Source organism: Dromiciops gliroides, chromosome 2, assembly GCF_019393635.1.
Source record: "Dromiciops gliroides isolate mDroGli1 chromosome 2, mDroGli1.pri, whole genome shotgun sequence".
Lineage (NCBI taxonomy): Eukaryota > Metazoa > Chordata > Mammalia > Microbiotheria > Microbiotheriidae > Dromiciops > Dromiciops gliroides.
The window spans coordinates 276,176,398-276,201,482 of NC_057862.1; the positions used below are offsets into that span (position 1 = coordinate 276,176,398).

Below are 25,085 nucleotides of genomic sequence, written 5' to 3' on the forward strand. Positions count from 1 at the left end.
TCATGGCTTTTAAGTCAATTCAAACCTGTATTGGATCAAGCAGGTCATTCCTCAGGGTCAGCACCTCACCAGACTCTTGCTGCTGTCCAGCTGTTTGAAGCTTATGAGGTTGTAACCTGGTCTTCATTATTTTTGATCCTCATTCAATTAAAATTAGGAAAGAGTGGGGCAGCTAGGTGGCGCAGTAGATAGAGCACCAGCCTTGGATTCAGGAGGACCTGAGTTCAAATCCGGCCTCAGACACTTGACACTTACTAGCTGTGTGACTCTGGGCAAGTCACTTAACCCCACCTGCCTCAACCGAGAGAGAGAGAGAGAGAGAGAGAGAGAGAGAGAGAGAGAGAGAGAGAGAGAGAGAGAGATATTAGAAAAGAGTAAAAGAATGGGGGGGAGAAGGATGAGGCTTCATGCAACCAAGGGATCTCCTTTCCTCCTTCCCTCCCCTGAAAATCACAGCTTGTATTCTTCCTTCTCACTCAAAAGTCACCAAGAAAGAGAGAGTTCATCTGCTTGAGTCTCTGTATACACCCTCAATTCTGACCCAGCAGCCAATTAAAAAGGCTTTTCAGCTCTATGCAGGAAGTGACAAGAAAGAATTAGAACCTGTGCTTTCTCTGAAGTAGTGAGGGAAAGGGTGCCTCCATCACATATTTCCAGAAGCTGTGCATTGATAGTATGTAAGGCATGTACCACATGCTCTAAAGACTGGGCCCACCATATTTCATGTGGTGAGGAATAAATTAGTAAAATCAACAATACCTCATCTATGCATGGCAGTGTAAACTCCTTAGTATGGATGAGTTTTCTCTGTCATTTTCTGAGATGAAAGTTTTGACAGGAAAGAGCGGTACCCAGCTACCACGGCCTAGGAAGCTAAGGATATGAAAGAACTTCACTGACTTTAAAATTCTTTATAAGGGCAGCATAAAACCAAGACCTGCCTTCAGTTTCTGGATATACTTAATTGTTACAGATAGCACTTGAAAACTCCCAAGATCAGGAAGATTTATGATTAATGAGGGCTTTGTCTATCTGGTAGTTAGTGATGTAATGGAGAAGTCAAGTGAGGATGATCATTTTAAGGGGGATATGTTGTTGTCTTAGATGGATTCTGATATTTTTATTTTTAAGGGGTCATCTTTCTGAAACAAAGTTATTCCCAAATGGGAATAACTCCTGACTAGCTTTTTTTTTGGGGGGGGGAGGGCTGAATTCTTATCTCCAAGGAAATGACCTTATTCAGACAAATAAGCTACATGTGCGAAGAACTACAGCCAGTATCAGAGAAATGGAAAACACTAAAGCAGCACATTAAAAAAAAATTTCCCCCATTTAATAGTATTTTATTTTTTCCCAATTACATGTAAAGATAGTTTTCAACATTCATTTTTGTAAGGTTTTGAGTTCCAAATTTTTCTCCTTCCCTCCATTTCCCTCCCCTCCATTCCCTCCCCACTCCCAAAGCCAGCAAGCAATGTAGGTTATACATTACAATCATATTAAACATATTTCCACATTAACCATGTTATGAAAGAAAAGTAAGAACAAAAGTGAAAAACCACAAGAAAGAAAAAAACAAAAAACAACAACAAAAAGTCAAAATAGTATGCCTAGATCTGCATTCAGATTCCATAGTTCTTTCTCTGGATGTGGATAGTATTCTCCATCATAAGACTTTTGGCATTGCCTAATTGCTAAGAAGAGCCAAGTTTATCACAGATGATCATTGCACAATGTTGCTGTTACTGTGTACACTATTTTCTTGGTTCTCCTCTTTTCACACAGCTTTTGTTCATGTAAGTCTTTCTAGGTTTTTCTGAAATCTGCCTGCTCATCACTTCTTATAGCACAATAGCATTCCATTACATTCATATAACATACACCTTCTTCAGCTATTCCCAAATTCATAAGCATCCCCTCAATTTTCAATTCCTTGCCATCAGAAAAAGAACTGCTATAAATATTTTTGTACATGTGGGTCCTTTTCCATTTTTTATGATCTCTTTGGGATACCGACCTAGTAGTGGTATTTCTGGGTCAAAAGGTATGCAGTTTTATAGCCCTTTGGGCATAGTTCCAAATTGCTCTCCAGAATGGTTGAATCAGTTCACAATGCCACCAACAAGGCATTAGTGTTCCAATTTTCCCATATCTTCTCAAACACTTGTCATTTTTCTTTTTTGTCATATTAGCCAATCTGATAGGTATGAGGTGGTACCCCACATGTTTTTAGACTGCTGCTGGGATAGGAGCTAATTTTAAAAATTCTTTGGATTCATCTGTGTACATGGTAGAAATGGCAATATTTTTGTATTTCTCTCGAGGTGCAAAGCATCGGCAGTGGTGGATGAACACTAACAGATCTTTCTGGAAATTCTTGTTGAGGAAGCCATAAAAAAGAGGGTTGACACATGTGGAGGTCATGGCAACCAGGTGGCAGACCACAAATACCAGGTTGTGGTGGCAGCTCATCAGGGCTTCATGGTACCAATCAAAGATGGCATTGAAGATGTTTAGGGGTAGCCAGCAGGCCCCGAAGGTCACCACAATGGAGATCAACACGATGTTTATCCTCTTACTTTCATGCTCTCTCATCCTTTCCACCTTCCCATTCCTCCGACGACGGAGGCATATGAGGATCCTCAGATAGCAGATGAAGATGAAACCTAGGGGGATGCAGTACTGGAGCATGAGCAGGGAAGTGGTGAAGAGGAGCTGGTTCACTTTAGAGGACCAGCCTTCCACACAGGCCATCTGGTGGATGTGGAGGTCATTGGGGAGGGAGAGATTGAGAAAGGGTTCATCAGTGAGGTGGTAGGACAGGAAGAAGGGAACCGACAGCAGGAGTGAAAACAGCCAAATCACTAGGATGGCCCAATAGGCATGAGACATGTTGGGTTTCCAGCCACGGGGGTTCACAATTAACTGGTACCTTTCAACAGCAATTAAGACCAATGAAAATATGGAAACAGTGATGGAGACACTCTGTGCATAGGAAGTCAGTTTACACATGACGTTTCCAAATATCCAGTAATCCATCAGTGTATAGACAACTGTAAAAGGGATGCACATGATACACATCAGGATGTCAGACAAGGAGAGGTTGGCAATTAGGATGTTGGTGACATTTTTAGCTTCTCTCTGCTTTTTGATAATGATGATGATGAGTGAGAGGTTTCCAAAAAGGCCTACGAATATGACTATGATGTAGGCAGTGAGTAAAATAAATAAAGCTGGAGAAGTCAGCTGACAGGACTCAAAGTACAAAGACATAGAGGAGTTGGTTTTTACTGTGGTTTGGTTAGGAACTGTATGGTTTAGAGCATGCTCAGAGTGATCCATTCTATCAGGACTAGAGGAAAGACCAGTGCTATTTTCCAAGGTGGAGTTTTAGGCCTCTGTGTAGATGCTTCCAGGTTGTGTTCAGTAGTCTTCAGTCTTCCTTGGTCCAATGATGGAAACATTTGAACGTAATGAGCACTTTCCTGAAGCCATGAAAGGGGGAAAAATAATCAATGTTAAGTATTATTGAAGACTTAGAAAATCTACAGATTCCAATGGGGACCCAAGAGGATTATCTCATTTGTACGTGGAGATTTCCAGTTAAGGGAAATTCCCCCTTTTACTTTTGGATAACACTCATTGTTATATGTTTCTTTACTCTGAACCTAAATCTGAAACCTGCATCTTCTACTCATTACTCCCTATTTCACATCACAGAATTTCAAATTCTTAGATAGTTATGTTTTCTATAAGTTTTTTTTTTTTTTTAGACTAAGTATCCCTTGATCCCTCAGCTTTTCCCCATTAGGCATGGTCCACAGGCCTCACTATTATGACTTTCTCTTCATGGTCTCTAGCTTATCTTTTCTAAAATGTGGCTCTCAGAACTGAACACAGTATTCCAGATGTGGTCTGAGCAATGCAGAATATAGCAGAACTATTGCTTCCTCTTTCTGGACGCTATGCTTAATATAATAATAATAATAATAATAATAATAAACTGAGGATAGCATTAACTTTTCTGGGATTGGGCAGATGCCTTTTCACACAAACTATTATCTAGCTACACCTCCCACATCTTATATTCATGCAGTGAATTTTTTTTTAAACCAAAGAAAAGGATTTTATATTTATCCCGATTACATTTAACCTCAATAGATTTATGTCACCATTCTGGCTTTTCAGATCCTGATTCTGTCATCCAACCTGCTAGCTAATTCTTTTTTTTTTTTTTTTAGTGAGGCAATTGTGGTTAAGTGACTTGCCCAGGGTCATACAGCTAGTAAGTGTTAAGTGTCTGAGGCCGGATTTGAACTCAGGTACTCCTGACTCCAGGGCCAGTGCTTTATTCACTGCGCCACCTAGCCGCCCCTAGCTAATTCTTTTAGCTTTCAGATTTGAAGTGTATCATTTATACCTTCATCTAAATCATTGACGACATTGTGAATAGCATGGAACTAAGGACCAGAAACATCAACCACTCTGCACCTATCTGCTAGACTGGAGGGATCAAACCTACAATCCACAATACTCCCAAGTGCAGCCTGAAACAGATGAAAATGGAATTGGGAAAATATTAAACAAAATAAATAAAACCCCAATAAAACTTAGATAATATATACTTCTCTAAGTCACTATGTGACTTGTGGATGCCCTTATGTACAGTTTAATGGCCCCCTTTTCGATTTCAGTTTGACACCACTGCTGTAGAGCAACCCAATCAAAGAAAGAAATAAAGTTAGTCAATCAATCAACAGGCAGTTATGGTGCTAGGAACTAAGAATACAAGTACAATAGCAAGACAGTCCCTGACCTTAGGGAGCTAACATTCTGCTGAGAGGACCCAATATGAATACAAATAAGGAGTAAATATAGTGCATGTAATAGGAATGCGCATGTGTAATATAATCATACATTTTATAATAAGTCTATGTTATATAATTTATCACATATGTAATATAATCATGCATTTTCTAAGTATATGTGATATAATTTATTATATGTAATGTAATTATGTGTTTATAAAAATAACAGGTATAGGTTATATAATTCATTACATATGCAATACAATTATGCATTTATTATAATAAGACATGCTATATAATTTATTACATATGCAATGTAATTAGGTATTTTATAAAATAATAAGTATGTATTGTATAATTTATGTAATACAATTGTGCATTTTATAATAAGTATATGTTATATAATTTATTATATATGTAATGTAATTAGGTATTTTATAAAATAATGGTAAGTATATGTTATATAATTTATTACATACATAATGTAGCTATGCATTTCATAACAATAAATATATGTTGTATAATTTATTACATATGTAATATAGTTGTGTATTTTATAGAATAACAATAAGTATGTTATATAATTTATTACATACATAGTGTAATGCATTTTATTTTAAAATAAGTATGTTACATAATTTATTACATATGTAATATTATGTATTTTATAAAAATAATAGGTATATATTATATAATTTATTATATGAGATAATTTCAGGAAGGAAAAGGAGCTCTAACAACTGGGAGAAAAAGAAAGGGCCTCTTTAAGAAGATAGAACCTGAACTGATCCTTGAAGGGATTGAGAGATAAATAAGAAAATATTTGCAAAACACTTACCCCAATGCTAGGTGCATTCTTTTCCCCTTTCCCTAGAGACTTCAATTAGGACTAGAATTATACATCAAAATAGTTTAAAGTGGGGGAGAAGGGGAGCAGAAAATCAAACATCTCTCTCAGGTTGGGCTGTTCTTTAGAAAGTGGGGAAAACATCATGACAGGCTCTATTCAAAACAAGAAACTCTGCCTTGTGCAGATCTATACTGTGTTCTGAGCAGGGAAGAAGGCATTGACAAGAAAAGCCATTTTTAAAAAAGGGAATAAAATCTTAAATATTATTTGAAATTACTCATCTTTGCTTTGACAAGCTCCTCCAGGTTCAAAGGATGAATAGGCTTCTGTTGAAAAAGAACTACTTTATTGAGAACAATTTGCTAAATTGTGCATACCCTTTGACCCAACAATACATCTAGTAGGCCTGTTCTCCGAAGAGATAGAAGAGGGAAAGGACCCATAGGTACAAAAAGATTTATCGCAGCTCTTTTTATAGTGGCAAAAAACTAGAAACTAAAGGGTTCTTATAAATTAAGGAGTAGAAGAATAAATTATGGTATAGGAATGTGATGGAATACTATTATGCCATAAGAAATGATGAAAGGGACAGTTTCAGAAAAACTTAGGAGAATTTACATGATGTATGGGAGAAATATATCTTTTCTGAGTTCATGTGGTTGGTAGGTAACTACTGCCAATTATATTATCTTTTTTTGAGGCAATTGGGCTTAAGTGACTTGCCCAAGGTCACACAGCTAGTAAGTGTTAAGTGTCTGAGGCTGGATCTGAACTCAGGTCCTCCTGAATCCAGGGCCCATGCTCTATCCACTGTGCCATCTAGCTGCCCCCTGCCAATTATATTATTAACCAAAATGTAGAAATTTTAGAGATAACAACCTAGGTTTTATTATTATGCTCAGGCATAAATTCAGGCCTCAGAAATCTCAGTTAGGACTCTCGAAAGTCCTCTAATAGGCAAAATTATGTCAGTGACAGAGAAATAATTCTTTTAATCTCGCATATTCCTGTTAAGCCACTAAAGGTAAAGGGAAGATAGATTCATAATCCCATACTTCCTTTAATGTCATAGAATCTGAACAATCTTAAAACAGAATCATAATCTCAGACATCCAAGGAAACCTTTTTTCAAGATTTATAGATAAATTGTCAGGTTACAGATTAAACTACTCTTATATGCTGATTGAGGAGGATCATTTACATGTCACCAAGGAGTTAGGGACAGTTGACATTCTTCCTCTGGCTTCTAATCTGAGGAATGTTTAGCATTCTAAGTAAATTTTCACATCCCATGAGACAGGTTTTGGTTAGGTGAGGTTACTATTACCCAAAAATTGCAGGAGGAATAAAAGGAAATCAAATATTCCCATAACAATGAACTAATGAAAAATGAAGTGAGCAGAACCTTGTAAAGACTTTGAAAGGCTTCAGAACTCTGACCAATGCAATGGCTGAGTACCATTCTAGAGGACCAGTGATAAGCATGCCCCTCACCTCCTGACAGAAATAGGATACAGAATGAGATATATTTTTTAGACATGGCCAATGTGGGGATTTGTTTTGCTTGACTAAGTATATTTGTTTCAAAGGAGGGAGAAGAAATAGATTTTTGTTAATTGAAAAAAATTAATTAAAATTTGAAAAATAAAAAATATTGTTTTGATAATAACATGGATCACGGCAGCTAGGTAGTGCAGTGGATAAAGCACCGGCCCTGAATTCAGGAGTACCTGAGTTCAAATTCAGCCTCAGACACTTGACACTTACTAGCTGTGTGACCCTGCGCAAGTCACTTAACCCCCATTGCCCTGCAAAACAAACAAACAAACAAAAAATGGAATGGCTGATAATAATATGGATCTATTGGATTGTCACTCTGTCATACATAAATTCACGTTACCAGAGAATCCCACAGATAAATAGGAACTGGTAATAATAGTAAAGAGACTGAAAAAAAAAGGTAAGCTGAATCACTCAATGAATGCAACTTTTATAATGAGGTAAATAAAGTGTGGTCACATGAAGCTCCCCCACTTCTTCCTGGGTCACAATTATTGGTTGTATTATGAGAGAAATATCTCCTCTCTAAGTTCATTTGGTGGGCACAAATATATATTTACCTCAACGCAGAAATTATAGAGGCAAAAACCTAGGTTTTGTTATTATGCTCAAACATAGGTTTAGGTCTCAGAGAAAACCCAAACCATCATGAAGATTCCGACAAGGCTTCTAAAATGCAAAATTATGTCAGTGACAGAGAAATAGTTCTTTTATATTTAGCAATCTTGTACATTCCTCTTAAATTATAAACAAGAAGATAGATCCATAATCCCATACTTCCTTCAATGTCATAATAGTTGAACAAACTTAGAGTCATAATCTCATACATCTAATGAAACAAACCTTTTCAAACTTTATAGGTAAACTAAGATTACAGATTAAACTAATTTTAGAAGGTTCACAAGTAGGCTGGCTGACAATGTTTAAGGCTCTAAGTAAATTTCTACCCTCCTATTTGACAGGTTTTGATCAAGTGAGATTGATATTAAGACAGATTTTTAATTAACCAAAATTTGCAGGAAGAATGGCCCTGAGCCCCAAATAAAAAAAGGAAACCAAAAATTCCCATAACATTGGATCATACAGTAGAGGTTGGAGAGGCCTTAAGATCTTCTAGTGCAGCTCTCCCTCCACCTCTCTGTGTCACTCCCTTATTCCCCCTCCAAATAAGGGAAAGAGAGGAAAAGTCATAGAGCATTCACAGGGTTGACTGGGGGAAGTGGAGATCTGAAGAATGAGGTCAGAAAAGGGGCAAATAATTTTAAGACAAAAAAAAGACAAAAAGAAGAGGAAAATATCAGTATGATACTATGGTGAGGGGCAGCTAGGTGGCACAGTGGATAAAGCACTGGCCCTGGATTCAGGAGTATCTGAGTTCAAATCCAGCCTCACTTGACACTAGCTGTGTGACCCTGGGCAAGTCACTTAATCCCCATTGCCCCGCAAAAAAAGAAAAAAAAAAGATACTATGGTGATATAAGAAGCAGAGTATTAATAAAACATTTTTTTAAAGTGAATGTTGCAAAATTACAAAGAATAACCATGGTTTGAAAGAACTGATATGAGAAGATAATCCATCTCACCTCTTTGCAGAGGAAGGAAGTCCATCAGTACCCTTTGTAGCCCCATCAATTCATAGAGACTTCCCATGCTTCTCTGTATACATCCCCTCAGTTTTATTGTGTATGTTTTTAAATGTGCTTCTTGCAAGCAATAGATTGTAAGAGTTTGTTTTTTCTAAAGTTGGGGTTTTTAAAAGTCATGATTTCAGGGCAGCTAGGTGGCGCAATGGATAGAGCACCAGCCCCGGAGTCAAGAGTACCTGAGTTCAAATCTGGCCTCAGACAATTGACACTTACTAGCTGTGTGACCCTGGGCAAGTCACTTAACCTCAATTGCCTGACCAAATAAATAAATAAACAAATAAATAAATAAGAGTCATGATTTTCTCTGCTTTTCTGCTGTAAACACAATGTAATGTTCCTTCAATTATTTCGGGGTTTTTGTTTGTTTGTTTTGTGGGGCAATTGGGGTTAAGTTACTTGCCCAGGGTCACGCAGCTAGTAAGTGTCAAGTGTCTGAGGTCGGATTTGAACTCAGGTCCTTCTGAATCCAAGGCTGGTGCTTTATCCACTGTGCCACCTAGCTGCCCCCCTGAATTGCTTTTTTTTTTTTAATTCTTTGATATAAACCATGGCTCACTTGTTGGGGGGGAGGGGGGGAGAAGGAGTGATCATGTTAAAAATGAAGGTTTTAAAAGAAATTAAAGTAATATAAAAGTAAAACATCAAAAATCTTAGTCTTTAACAGCAGTATTCTAAAAGACACCAAAATAGGGATTAGTCTCTCACATTTGATCTTAATTAAAAAAAAAAAATGTGAGATAGGGGGCAGCTAGGTGGCGCAGTGGATAGAGCACCAGCCCTGGAGTCAGGAGTACCTGAGTTCAAATCCGGCCTTAGACACTTAACACTTACTAGCTGTGAGAGGATATTTTAATCCCTGTTTTATATGTAATCAATTTTTTAACATACAGATAAAGAACCTGAAGTTTCAGAAAGGTTAATTGACCTGCCCAAGGCTACACAGATACCATAGGGCAGAACTGAGTAGAGAATGCAATCGTCTTTCCACACTATGCCAAACAGTCAACATTTCCTGTTAATCTGATTAATCTAATAAACAACTAAAAATAAATAAATAAATACATACATTTTAAAATGTAATAAACAACTGATAATTCAGAAAAAATCAATCATGGGGGCAGCTAGGTGGCCCAGTGGATAGAGCACCGGCCCTGGATTCAGGAGGACCTGAGTTCAAATGCGACCTCAGACATTTGACACTTACTAGCTGTGTGTCCCTGGGCAAGTCACTTAACCCTCATTGCCCTGAAAAAAGAAAAAGAAAAAGAAAAAAAAGAAAGAAAAAATCAATTATACCAGTCATTTGAATTTAGTCAAAACAGATGAATTAGTAGTGACCTAAAAATATACAAATTCAAATTCAACAAACATTTATTAAGAACCTATTATGAGGGGCAGCTAGGTGGCGCAGTGGATAGAGCACTGGCCCTGGATTCAGGAGTACCTGAGTTCAAATCTGCCCTCAGACACTTGATACTTACTAGCTGTGTGACTCTGGGCAAGTCACTTAACCCTCATTGCCCTGCAAAAGAAAGAAAGAAAGAAAGAAAGAAAGAAAGAAAGAAAGAAAGAAAGAAAGAAAGAAAGAAAGAAAGAAAGAAAGAAAGAAAGAAAGAAAGAAAGAAAGAAAGAAAGAAAGAAAGAAAGAAAGAAAAGAGCCTATTATGTGCATGGTATTGTTCTAGGCACTGAGAATACAAAGAGAAAACATTTATATAGTCCCAGACCTTGAGGTGCTTATAACATAAAGGGAAATTTAACAGGAACGCAAATAAATATGATATGATACAAGATAGAATGTGGCAAAGGTAAAGAAGAGGACCAGACAAGGCACAGTAAGAAAAATCTGAGCAGAGTGAGCACTTTCAAGTTGGTGGGGGGAAGAGCTCAGCAAAGAGAGTAAAGGAAGGGAAGAATTAGGGAAGACTTCCTGGAGGAGATGGCACCTGAACTAGATCTTAGAGGAAAATAAAGAGCATGGAAATGTGTGGAGGAAGTATATTCTGAGTACTGGGAGGACCATCATTATCATACAGGAGAGCCCACTGTGAGACTAAGAGACACCTAATAGTTCAGTCTGGCTGAAATGTAGGAAATATATGTGGGATTGGTATAAAATAAGGCAGGAAAAGCAGATTGGAATCAGATTGTGGAACTCCTTCAATGTCATGTTAAGGCCTCTGTATTTTCTCCTAAAGGCAGGCAATAAGGAGCCACTTGAATTTCATGGAAGGGACTGATCTCTAGCTGAGCCTTCTTATTTTTGTGCTCTGTGCTTTGATAAATTTTGCTGTAGAGTTTGCTTATTTCCCCCTCATTTATGAATCCTCTGCCCCAAACAGAGCATTCCTGGAAGATTACAGATTTCATTACATAGAGGCCAGATTTTCAATGTCAATTAAAGCTAGTGGTCTGAATTCTTCCTGTAGATCCCATTTTCATATGGAGTATAGGAACAGGAATTCTTATCTGAGGCATGATGAGATTCCCGGATCTTTTTTTTTTTTTAGTTCACCATATTACAGGTATCAAAACAGAGATTTAATAATCATTGCTCTGACAAACATGCCACCTAGTCATAAAGAAACTGTAAGGTAAAGAACAGAACACCAGCCTTAGTCAGGGATGTTTTCTCTGTTCATCTGCATCAATCAACAATATCATTATTTCATTCCACAGTTAGTTTATGTATGATATTAAAGTTTAGATTGTCTTTTCTGTGACTACATAAAAACAAGCCATGGTTTACAGCACTACAATTCTGGCATCTAATGTTTTTGACATATTTTTAAGCTAGAAAAGATTTTTTAAATAAAATGTATATTTGAAAAAACATATTTCCAAGATTTTTCCTGCAGACACTTGCAGTTTGTATTCTCTGACTTACCTGTTGGAACATAGGAGTTCAGAGGTCATTCCCTTGTGCCTTCAATATAAGTTTTTTCCTCCTTTCCTTCTCTTAGTACCTTTCTTTAGCACTGGATGACATTTTAAACCCCTTTCCAACTCATGATCTTTCTTGATCCCTGGCTTGCTTTTCCAGCTAACGATCTGTAGTTTTGTTCTGAGGCTGTTGCTGTGTTGGTTCAAATATACCAAATGCACCAGGAGAAACATCTGGGAATAAAGAAAGAAGCTTTGGAATTCTAGAGGCTGTGAACAAACAAATAGCAGCTAGAGGAGGAGTCAGAAACCTCAGGGGCAAGGATGTTAGCTTTAGCTGTGGTTAAAAAAATATTACTCAAACATTTCATTTTCAACTATCTTTTGTAATTGATAGTTAAAGTATTATCTGGACAATCTGCTATTGTTTTCAGGCATGCAAATATATTTACCTTTAAAAATTAACTTTACTGTAAAATAAAAAATAAACTAGAATACTCAGGTAAAGCATTACTAATGCCAATGGATGTCATTAAGAGTGCTGATTGAAAATCAGAAGACGTGGATTTTATTGCTAATTTTCCTGGAACATTTGCTAGTTATCATTTCTGAAGTTTCCCTACTCCCATAAAATGGGCATAAAGCAAATCTCAATAAATTTTTAAAAGATAAATTATATACTAAAACATTAATGGAATCCTTTTTTTCGTACTAACAAAAAACTAGAAACAAAGTTTATGCCCATAGATTGAGGTCTATGAATGTAACAGATTATTTTTAGAGGGGGCAGAGCAATGAGGGTTAAGTGACTTGCCCAGGGTCACATAGCTAGTGTCAAGTGTCTGAGACCAGATTTGAATTTAGGTCCTCCTGAATCCAGGGCCAGTGCTTTATCCACTGTGCCACCTAGTTGCCCCCTACAGAGTATTTTTACTCAATAAAAAACAATAAACGTGAGGAAATCAGAGAAATATAGGAAGACATATAAACTGATACAAAGCAAGGAATTGAGAGAAAAAATACAAAAACCACAATAATAATGCAAATTGAAGGGGCAGCTAGGTGGTACAGTGGATAGAGTACTGGCCCTGGATTCAGGAAGACCTGAGTTCAAATACGGCCTCAGACACTTAACGGGTACTAGCTGTGTGACCCTGGGAAAAGTCACTTAACCCTAATTGCCTCACTAAAAAAAAAAAAAAGATAAATGAAAGCTACACTAAAAGACATCAGAACTCAGATCAATCCTAATGAGCAATTTAAGTTCCAGAGGAACCAATGATGAAACACTGAAGTGGTAAAATGTAGGTATGGAATTTTACATATGTTGTCAAATACAGTTGCTGTGATGATTTCTTTAACTTTTTCTTTGTTATGAGGAAGGGTTCTACTGTAGGGGTAAGGGGAAGAGAGTGGTTGTTGGGGAAAGACTGTTGTAAAAAATAAAAAAATCAATAAAACGTTTTTAATGTTCCTTTGCAGAGTATGGGCCATATATACAAAGTGTTATTAACATGGCAAATCATAACATTGAGAACTGAGCTGATCACAATAAGTGAGAATTTAACGTAAAAACCATCTTGTTCCCTGCCATAGGGGACTGAACGAGAGGCCCTATACACCTAAATTTACAGCAAAAAAGATTTAGATGAAAATAAAGATAAGAGGAATGAAAACGATTGTACACCAACAGAAGCTAGAGGAGGTTAAAGAATTTTCATCCAAGGAAAACTTTAAGAATATAGCTGGGAGGGGCAGCTAGGTGGCAGTGGATAGAGCACCGGCCCTGGAGTCAGGAGTACCTGAGTTCAAATCCGGCCTCAGACACTTAACACTGGCTGTGTGACCTTGGGCAGGTCACTTAACCCCAATTGCCTCACTAAAAAAAAAAAAAAAAAAGAATATAGCTGGGAGGGGATACGGTTGTATTGCAGCATAGAAGCTGAGCATAGGAGCTTTGACTTTGAGGAGAGGTATACTTTTACTCTGGCCTCTTGCTAAGAGTGTACATAAACCAAATGCTCCTCCCTGAGAAGCTAGAGCATACGTGCCCAGTTCTATTGGAAAGACTCCAATCCAACTGCATTCCTGCAACCCCCCTCCCTAAAATAGGATAGACTTACACATGCCTGGAGATCAGAGAACAGGGACAAGTCATATAACTTTTTTTTTCTTTTTTTTTTTTAAGTGAGGCAATCGGGGTTAAGTGACTTGCCCAGGGTCACACAGCTAGAAAGTGGTAAGTGTCTGAGGCCGGATTTGAACCCAGGTACTCCTGACTCCAGGGCCGGTGCTCTATCCACTGCGCCACCTAGCTGCCCAGTCATATAACTTTTTAAAATCCTTCTTGCCCAATAATTCTGTGAATTCTGTGGGTTGGAATAGATGGCTACTGAAGTCCCTTCCAGCTCTAAAACCCTGAGATTCTATGATTTCTCTGCTCAGAGTAGGATAACTTTCACTAAAAAGGCTGGGGAGATAGGGTCAGCTAGGTGGCACAGTGGATAGAGCACCAGCCTTGGAGTCAGGAGGACCTGATTTCAAATCTGGCTATTTGACTCGTACTAGCTATGTGACCCTGGGCAAGTCACTTAACTCCAATTGTCTCACAAAAATGAATTTTAAATAAATAAATAAAAGTCTGGGCAGATTTCTGTGATGCTCTGGGTGGAGCTTGGAGGAAGGAGTCATGCTAGGATTTCTGGTGGATAGGTATTTTCTGGGCATGATAGAGTGAATAGTAAAGATATGAAAGGCAGGCAAGAAATGAACTCTGCATGGAGGGCCCATAGCAGTTCTATTTGGCAGGGACAAGAGGATTATGACCTAAGGTTTGTAAAGAATTAATTGTGATTTGAGGTTTTTATGACCCCATCTTTTGGCTAGAATTAAAAAAGCCCCAGTGAGCACACTGGCCGGGGCTCAGGCGCCATGCCTCCACACCGGCATGGTGCTCCATTCACTGGCTGTAGCTGTCACCATGGCTCTGACACCTACATAGGCCTGGCAAAATTATAATGACTGGAAGCCTAGTGTGGGCAGTCATGTGACTGTCAATCAGGACTGTCAGCCAATTAGCTTGGGGCTGTGTGTAGACAACCCAGGGTTTTCTGGGAAGAAGGGAGGAGATTCGCCATTCTGGCATATGAGCTGTAGAGAGATGGGATGCAGCTGTGCGTTCTGCTGAGCCCCAGGTGGTGGTGTGATAGCAGGTTGTATAATTTTCCTTTCCCCATTCCCTTTTTTGCCCTTGTCCTTAATTCTACTAATCTTACTTGTGTTTTAAGTTCATTCTTGTTAATAAACCCTGTTCTGTTTTTCAAACAGGCTGTTAATCTCCTTCCTTGCCCCAATATTGTGGCAAGACACCTAATTAACACTCCCCAATTAAAATTTGGCCCCTACAGGGTCCAACGTTTAAAAATTATTGGATGTCTATCATGTGCCCAGACTATGCCAAATATTATGGATGATATGAGAGAAATCTGAGTCCCTGACTTCAGAAATATGTATGGAATCAGAAAGGGACCCACAGTGGGTGTTAAGTCATCTATAAGAAATTATTAGCAGTGACTTATAGGTCAAAATGGATGTATAACCTAGATAGAAAGGGAGATATCACAAGAAAATTAATTTAATTTTTTGATTATTATTTTTTTTGCAGGGCAATGAAGTGACTTGCCCAGGATCATACAGCTAGTAAGTATCAAGTGTCTGAGACTAGATTTGAACTCAGGTCCTCCTGAATCCAGGGCCAGTGCTTTATCCACTGCACCACCTAGCTGCCCCCATCAAAAGAAAATTAGAAGAACATGAAACATATCAGACTCACGGATAGGAGAATAATATGTGAAGAAATAAGAGAGAATATTGTTGAAGTGTAAAATAAATAATTTCAATTATTTTAAATTTAAAAGTTTTCATATAAATAAAGCTAATGTATCCCAAGATTAGAAGGAAAGTTGAAAACTGGGAAAAAACTTCCATAAACAATCTCTCAGATAGGGGTCTCATTTCTCAAATGTATGAAGAACTTTGTCAAATTTATACGAATACGAGTCTTACCCCAATTAATGAATGGTCAAAGGAGATGAGCAGTCAGTTTTTTGGTGAAGAAAACAAGACTATATATGATTACGTGACAAAATGCTTTAAATCATTATTGATTAGAAAAATGCCTTAAAATAACTTAGAGATATCATCTTATGCCTATCAGATTGGCTAAAATGGTAGATACTCTTCAATTGAGGAATGACTAAATAAGTTTTGTTATATGATTGTGATATAAGAAATGATGAGTAGGGGCAGCTAGGTGGCACAGTGGATAGAGCACTGGCCCTGGAGTCAGGAGGAACTGAGTTCAAATCCGGCCTCAGACAATTAATACTTACTAGCTGTGTGACCTTAGGCAAGTCACTTAATCCCAATTGCCTCACAAAAAAAAAAAGAAAGAAATGAAATGATGAGTTGATTGATTTATGAAACAAAGAAAGACTTGGACCTATGAAGGAAAGATGTTATCCACCTCCAGAGAAAGAACTAACAAATAGAAATATTCATAGTATGGTTTTAGAGATATATGCATGTGTGTATGTATACATGTATATGTTTATGGATATGCATGTACATTTCTCTCTATATATATATTCATATTTAATCGTAACCTTTGGGGAATAGGGGGAGGGAGGAGAATAAAAAGTGCACAGTGGAGAACAAAAGGAAACCTAGAAGGAAACACAGAAAAGCTGGGTTGCTTTGAAAACATGTAGGGTTTATTACATAGGTTTTCGTGAAATGGAAATGTATTGTTTCATATTGAATCCTCTCTTATGTTCTGCTGTGTATAAGGAAAGGTTCTTTTTTCTTTATTTGTTTAAAATGAATAAAAATAATTTTAAAAAGAAAATGACTCATGCATAAGAAATGATGTAAAAGATATTATCCAGAATATGTATGATGGCCCGTCACATAGTGACCTAAAGAAAAGCCTCCAATGCAGCGCATAGCTTCATTTATGGAGGATTTATAGGAGGGCATAGACAACAATCACAGAGAACCATCGAAGTCTTGGAGGCTGATGGCCAACCTTGGAAGATTCAGAGATCACGTTTTGAATCCAAATTTATTCAAATCTGTTGTTTGGAAATGGCATGAAACAGGCTTTTGATGAAAAGTTATCTTTTCTATGTTATGCAGAGACTGCAATATCTGACCTAATATGTGGCCACTGGCCTACTGGGTGCTGAAGAGTTATTACTTATCTATGATATTGGTGAAGGCTGCAAAGGCTTTCAGAAGGGAAAGAACACTATCTGAATCAGGAACACTCATTTATTTAGCATCCTCTGCTTCTAGTCCCAAAGAGAACCAGAAAACCTGAGTGGAAAACTGAGAAAGGGGAGCAAGGAGTGATTTTTTAATGTTAAGGACCTGGGTTAGTGTCAATCTGAGTCCATTCCATGAATTGGCATCTTTTATTCCTTCTTCAACAAGAACACTTCCTCAACACCAATGATATGTAGGATTCTTCCTGGGTGTACTGTTTTCCTCCAAATCTTGAAATTGTCTATATCTGTGGATTAAAGGTCTGGCCAAGGAAGGATTCTAAATGAATGTTTTCATCTGGGGTCATCTCCAGCTTGACTTGGTACACATACTTCCCTAAATGAGAGGTTTATAAACCTCCTGTCCTCTCTCCAGTCCATGTTTGTACTATGGTTTAATGAGAAGCAGAATTATGTTTGTCTCCCGTTAATATTCCCTTCAATTTTAATTGCAAAATAGAGATTACAGTCTAATAACCTTCGTTATCAGGGAACTAGATAACTAGAACTAAGAAATATTGTATTTTTATTAGGAAACACATTTGATCATATCTGCAATCTGATAAGCATATTACAAGACAGATACTGATAAGGTTTACCTGTAATATTAACTGATTTTCTCAACCTACCACCACATCTTTGAAAGAAGCAAGAACATATAGATTCTTGAAAAAGATAAACTGTGCCCTGAAGTATCCTGTTCTTTGTTTACTAAGTCCCCACCATCACATTGGCTACAAAATATTGATTTTAGCAGAGGCTTAGTAAACAAAGTACACCTGTTTCTGCAATATCTAGAGCTCCCCAGACCTGCAGCTTCCCTTATTCCTGGGACTCCAGGGTCCTTTCTGCTTTGACAGCTCTATTATGATGTTACACATTTTTACAAAAGCTACAGAGGAGAGAGCTGCTGTTGCTGACTCACTTGGGCAAATTGGTATCTTTTTGTTACATTTAAGTGGTTTCCTAGATGGTCTTTTATTTATATTTATTTATCCAATCCAAGAAGATATCTGTGTCATTTCACTTTTTTCTTCCATCTCACTGTCTGACAGATTGGTCTGGAGTGGGGTTTCACGACATAATAAGAACAATACCTGGAGTGGAAGCATTCTGGACAGATTTACACAGCAGCTCAATCAGGACCCCTCTCCCTTTCTTGGTGTCCCCCATACCTCCTTCAATAGCTAGTGCCTTTGTCTTGCCCCTGCCTCCCACAAACCTTCCTCCCAGCCACACTCTTTTGATTGCAGGCCAGGTTGGGAACTACAAGTCCTTGATCTATCTCTCTGCAATCCCCCAAGCATAAATTACTTCTTCTCTTACTTATTCCCCAAAGCCAATTAGTTTTCAGGGTTCAAAAATGAACCTAATTCACACTAGAATGTTAATGATAACCTGTTAACAATAATTTATCCAAGTAAATAGAAAACCAAATGTTTCAGAAATATTTACATTTCAGTCATATTAACCAAAAACATTTGGCATTTTAGGGTATTAGCTTTATGCTGGTGGGACAGACAGGCAAGTGGGTTTTTTGTTTTGTTTTAAGAGAGGAGAGTCTTAAATCTTCATGGGGGTCCTCAAATCATAATGTGTAAGCAAAGCCATAGCAATTTTGTTACCTGTGGAAAACAGCACAAAAATCTATCCTTAAATTGCGTTTTTAAGAAAAATTCAGAGAAGGTTGTAGAGAGGTCCTGAGATACAAGACCACACGAGGGAAAGAGACCCTGGGATTTATTGACAGTTACCACTGGTGGCGACAGAATGAATTGAATCTCATAAGAACTCATTTGGGGCATAGTCAGTTATTTCTAGGAGGTGAAGGAATAAAAATAATTTAGAACCCTCTAAAATGTTGATATCCTGGGTCAGAACTTCAGTCACCCCATTTTAGTTATGGCTTTGCACATGGGTACAGAGGCCAAATCTTATATATGTTGGTCTTTCCAATGTGGTAAATAGGTAAGCTTCAAGATCAACTTTTTACATTGTAGTTAAGAAATAATTCTGTTATGCCTTTTCCTGCTTACCTAAGAGGTGTGATCTATCACTGGTCCTAAATTAATCTCTAAAAATTACTGTTTGTAAGGCAAATTTCTACTCATTTTTCTAATCTTCCTCTAAATTACTATCCTGGTGTGAAAAATATCCTGGGTTCTCAAAGGCTGTACCAGTGAAGCACAAGTTTTGGCAGGTCCTTTCAAAGAAGTAAGACTTCAGGTACTAAACTGGTAAATTACACGTATAGAGAGACAGCATAGTTCAGTGGCAAGTCACTTAACCTTTGTGTTGTAAGAAGACCCTGACTTGGGCTGGTCTCCTGAAAGTTTAGATATGATATTGGAAATGAGAGAATCTTAGTCCATTCAACAATTAACTAAAAAAAAGCAGGGGGGGGGTTACTAAATATAATTTAGAAAGGATATGGCACTCTGTTCTAGTATACTTCCCTCCTTTCCTTGTCCCTCTATACAGACATAAACATGTCTGGTCAGGGGCAGCTAGATGGTGCAGTGGATAGAGCACCAGCCCTGGAGTCAGGAGTACCTGAGTTCAAATCCGGCCTCAGACACTTAACACTTACTGGCTGTGTGACCCTGGGCAAGTCACTTAACCCCAATTGCCTCACAAAAAAACAAAAACAAAAACATGTCTGGTCAGCAGGGAAAGATGTATAGTGACCTAGGCACCCTTGAGATATTCACCAAATCTGAAGTCCCCACCTGTTACTAGGTCTACCCTCAAAGAAATCAAAGAAATAAGAAAAGGATCTATATGTACAAAAATATTTGTGGCAGCTCTTTTTGTGGTTGTAAAGAATTGGAAATTGAGAGGATGCCATCAATTGGGGAATGGCTGAACAAGTTGTGGTATATGAATGTGATAAAATGTTATTGTGCTATAAGAAATGATGAAGGGGATGATTTCAGAAAAACTTGGGAAGACTTCTATAAATTGATACAAAGTGAAGCAAGTTGAATCAGGGGAACAAATTATTTAGTAACAGCAATATTTCAAAGATAATCAATTGTGAAAGACTTAGTATCTCTGATCAACAATGTCCAGCAACTCCAAAGCAATCATGATGAAAAATACAATCCACCTCCCAATAAAGAACTGAAGAACATAGAATATATATTGAAAGGGGCAGCTAGATGGTGCAGTGGTTAAAGCACCGGCCCTGGATTCAGGAGTACCTGAGTTCAAATTCGGCCTCAGACACTTGACACTTACTAGCTATGTGACCATGGGCAAGTCACCTAACCCCCATTGCCTAAAAAAAAAAAAAAAAAGAATATATATTGAAGCATGTTTTTTTTCTTTCTTTTTCTTGACTTTTTTTGGGAACATGGCTATTTCAGAAATTTGTTTTGTGTGACTTCATATTTGCAATGGAGTTTGTGTTTTTTGCCTTCTCAATGGGTGGGGGAGGGATGGAGGAGGAAAAGAATTTGGAACCGAAAATAAAATAAAATAAAATTTTTTTTAAATAAAGAAGGAAAAAGATAAGGTACCCAGACTCCATGGTAGGGAACTCTGCTTAATAGTACTGCTGCTATCACACTACTGGGCCTCAGTTTTGTTTTGTTTTTTTCGTTTCTAAAATGGAGATGATAGCTCATAGGGTTGCTGTGAAGAACAAATGAAATAATGTATGTAAGGTGTATCACGAACCTTAGAGAGCTAGATAAACTTAACTATTATTGTTATAAGTTGTAGCTCCCAGAAGAGTATAATATCTTTGGGCACAGGGACTGTTTTGATTTTGCCATTGTTGTTGTTGTTGGGGGGGGCGGGTTGCACTCAGTTTAGTACCTGTCACATAGTGAATATTTGTTGATTGATTGATTAACCAGAACTAACCTACCTAATAATGATTTCTTTTTGGGTCTTAATAACTTGTTTGTAGATTGTTTGCCAAAGTGTGGACAGTCATAGTCTATATGGGTAGAGGGAGTCTCCATATCAGTAAAAAGGAGAGGTCCTTATAAGTATTCTTACAATATTCACATTTTGTACAGAACTGAAATACAAAAACCTACATGTAAATGGATAAGTATCTATTTTTTGACTTGAGTTAAGAGTATGAATGATCCATACTTAACTTTCTAATTTTAATACCATAACTAACCAATTAGACTATCTTCTCCTGTTTTTTAATGTCATCATCTAATAACCTGGATGTTTTCCCACTTTTCCTATGAGTTTTTCCAAGTAACATATTCTTCCACTCCACCCTTTCTCCACCATTCTCAGGGCCTTTCATGTCTACAGCGATGATCCTTTTAGTACCTAGTTATCTCCATTCCTCAATCTCCTCAGCTTGATTTTTTTGTTTTTTCTGTTTTGTTGTTTTTGCAGGGCAATGAGGGTTAAGTGACTTGCCCAGGGTCACACAGCTAGTAAGTGTCAAGTGTCTGAAACCAGATTTGAACTCAGGTCCTCCTGAATCCAGGGCCAGTGTTTTATCCCTTCGCCACCTAGCTGCCCCCATCTCCTCAGCTTAAATGAAATCCACCAGAACAGTCACACCATAGATACACAGCTAAATACATAGACACATACATAGATAGCTAGATAAACAGAACATTTTACAGAAAATGAAACAGATTGAGAGAGATAAAGTGATTTGTCCAGAGTTATACAACTAATAAATATCTCAAAGTTTGAAGCTCATTGTAATGAGACTTTTTGATTTTTTTAAGCTCCAATATTCGTGGATAATTTAAAACCCAGAAGAGTCATTTTTGGAGACTAAAATAAAGTGAGAGTCAGTGGAGGCATCTGAGGTTAAGACATGAGTCAGCCTTATTTCTTTAGACAAAAAAAAATGGCACTTTATTTTAAGTAAAATGTTTTCCTTCTGGATTTGAGTTGCTTTTCCTTCCTAGCTAGGAAAATGAAAAAATGGTTATCAAATAGGAACAAAGAGACCCATCCCTCTGCTTTTTTTCCCCCCAATCAATGGTGTTGAAGGAAAGTTTAGCTAACTTTGTGGATAACAAAATCACTACTGAAGACCATCAAGGGATCTCAGGTTTGGAAGGGATTTCAGATTCTTTTAATGGTCATTTAACTTTCTACTGAAGATCCCCAGTGATGGAACTCACCCTCCTCCCAGACATTCCACTTTTGGATTGTTATGAAGATTTTTGGTATCCTAGAACATAGAAGAGTAGTAAAGAGGCCATGTGTAGAAAGGATATTGGACTTTGAGTCAGAAGAGATCTGCATTCTGAATCTGCCACAGAACCATAGGCAAATCACCTAACCATTCTGAGCACCAATCATTAAGCCTGTTTGTAAAATGACTCATTATAAGGATATTAGGAACTCATTATGGAGATAATAAACCTATAGTTGCCACCTACCTGTGAGAAAATAATGGGGTTTTGGTACTCCCCAGAGGCTGCTGAGAGAGCCGGGCCTGACCTTTTTTTTTTCTTTTTTTGTGTGAGGCAATTGGGGTTAAGTGACTTGCACAGCTAGTAATTGTTAAGTGTCTGAGGCCGAATTTGAACTCAGGTCCTCCTGAATCCAGGGCTGGTACTCTATCCACTGCACCATCTAGCTGGCCCGGGCTTGACCTTTTTTAAGGTCAGCCCAGAGTCAGGAAGTTACCTCACTCAAAACCACACCTACCTGAAAGCCTTGTTCCCACCAGAGGATCTGTTCTCTGACCTCAGCATGACTGTGCATCCAGTGAACCAATAGATTTGAGTGATGCTAGCCAATTAGCTTTGAACAATGTTTATGGCGGGGCTCTGCTCCTGCCCTCAGGAAGCTTGCAGAGACACTCGCTCTCTTTGGCGGGGGAATTGGGTGAGAGAAGTCACAGACCTCTAGGGTTCCCCATTTTCTCTCTTCTCTCTCATCTATTTCCTAGCTAGGTTTTCCTATCTTTTAGAGCCATGTGCGCTTTCTTTACTAATATTTAATATACTTTAATAAATGCTTAATGCCCCCAAACTGGTGCAGTAGCCTCTAATTTCTAAGTAACAAATATATTAGAAACCCCAGTTAATTTTTCCTACACTTGGGACAGTAATAGGGCCACCACATATAGTTTTACTTGTCACATACTTCCCAGGATAAGAATCAAATAAAATAAAGTATATCAAGTCACTTGCAAATCTTAAAGTGCTAAAAATGTCACTCATAATCATCATATCACTAGGGAACTTCAGAACTAAAAGCCAAACAGAGGATTTTATATTTGATATTGGATACAATGGGGAGTCACTGGTGACATGATCAGATCTGTAGTTTAGGAAGATCCAATAGACAGCTAAATGGAGGATGGACTAAATTGGGGGAAAATGTGAATCAGGGAGACCAACCAGCAGAAGTCCAGGGATGAGATGGTGAGAGTTTATACCAGGGTGATAGCAGTGTCAGAGGAGAGGAGGGGGAGTGGTCAAGAGATGTTATGAGGGTAAAACCAATGGGACTTGGTAATACATCAGATACGGGATTGAAAGAAAGTGAGTAGTCAAAAATGATACCTAGATTTCGAATGTGGGTAACTGGGAGAATGGTGGTGCCCTCAATAATAAAAAGAAGTTCAGAAGAGGAAAGGGTTTTTTGGGGGGAAATAATGAGTTCAGTTTTGGAAATGTTAAATTTAAGATGTTTACAAGACCTCCAGTTTAAGATATCCAAAAGGCATTTGGAGATGTGTGTGGAGGTCAGGAGACAGACTAGCACTGAATAAGTAAATCTGAGAATCATCATCATAGAGATAAGTGAATCCTTGGGAACTAATAAAAGCAAAAGAGTACAGAGGGAGAAGAAAAAAGGGACCAGGACACAGTCTTAGAGAATACCTATATGAAAATCCAGCAAAGGAGACTGAGAAGAAACAGCCAGCCAGGACCTGGTAAGAGGAGAAGCAGGAGAGATCAGTGTCACAAAAACCTAGAGAGAAGAGAGTATCCAGAAGAAGGTGTTCAACAGGATCAAAGACTGCAGAAACATCAAGAAGGGGGAGGAGTGAGAAAAGGCCTTTGGATTGAGATCATTGGTAACTTCTGGGAGCAATTTCAGTTTTATGATGAGGTCTGAAGTCAAACTGCACAAAGTTAAGAGTAGAGTGAGGGGAAAGGAAGTAGAGGCACTAGTTGTTGACAGTCACTTTCCTCATGGAGTTTAGCCAAAGAAGAAAAGAGAAATATGATACAAGTATGGATGGATAGATCAAATAAGGATTTTTTGAGGATTGGGCTGACATGGGCATGTTTGTGAGCAGTAGAGAAGCAGCCAGTAGACAGGGAGAGATTAAAGATAAATGACAGAACCAGTCCTGGATTCAGGAAGATCTGAGTTCAAATCCGGCCTCAGATACTTGACACTAGCTGTGTGACCCTGGGCAAGTCATTTAACCCTCATTGCCCCGCAAAAAAAAAAAAAAAAGATAAATGACAGAGTGGCGATGAAAGAAGGGCAATCCGTGAGAGGAGATGGGAAAAAGTGGGATCATTTGTATATGTAGAGGGGTTTGCCTTGGCAAGGAGAAGGGTCATCTCCTCATGGGAGACAGGGATGAAGGAGGAAACAGTGGCAAAAGACATCTGAGATAGATGTGATATGTAGAGGAGAGAAGAGGGAGCTCTCAATGCCCTCAATTTTTTCAGTGATATGTGAGGCGATATTCTGTATTCTCATCACCTTGCTTTCAAAAGAATGGGATGGTATCTGATTTGAGGATCATTAATATATATATTAAAAATAAAATGGTGGGGGTCAATTGAATCAATCAATCACCACACCCCCTTTTTACAAAAACTAACAAAATGATCTAATCCTTTATCAGGTGAGAATATCTTTATGAATCAGTCAATCAAAGACATTAAGCTAATGTATGCCCAGCCATGGCTGTGGATTTTGTATAAATTAGCAAGCTACCTCAGGATGGGGCATTTGAATATCTGGCATCTTAGAACAGTGATCAGTTCTAACCATGCCCTTGAGAGAGAATCCCTAGGGGTTAGGGGATTCAGGGAAGAGG

At 38.1% G+C, this 25,085-nt stretch overlaps 1 protein-coding gene across 1 annotated transcript; it reads right to left on the minus strand.

Moving 5' to 3' along the window:
• Positions 1–2,229: 2,229 nt before the first annotated feature.
• On the minus strand, positions 2,230–3,342 carry LOC122738759 (neuropeptide Y receptor type 6-like). Its single transcript, XM_043980684.1, has one exon. It carries the CDS (start codon positions 3,340–3,342, stop codon positions 2,230–2,232), a length of 1,113 nt encoding a protein of 370 aa, XP_043836619.1.
• Positions 3,343–25,085: the final 21,743 nt, after the last annotated feature.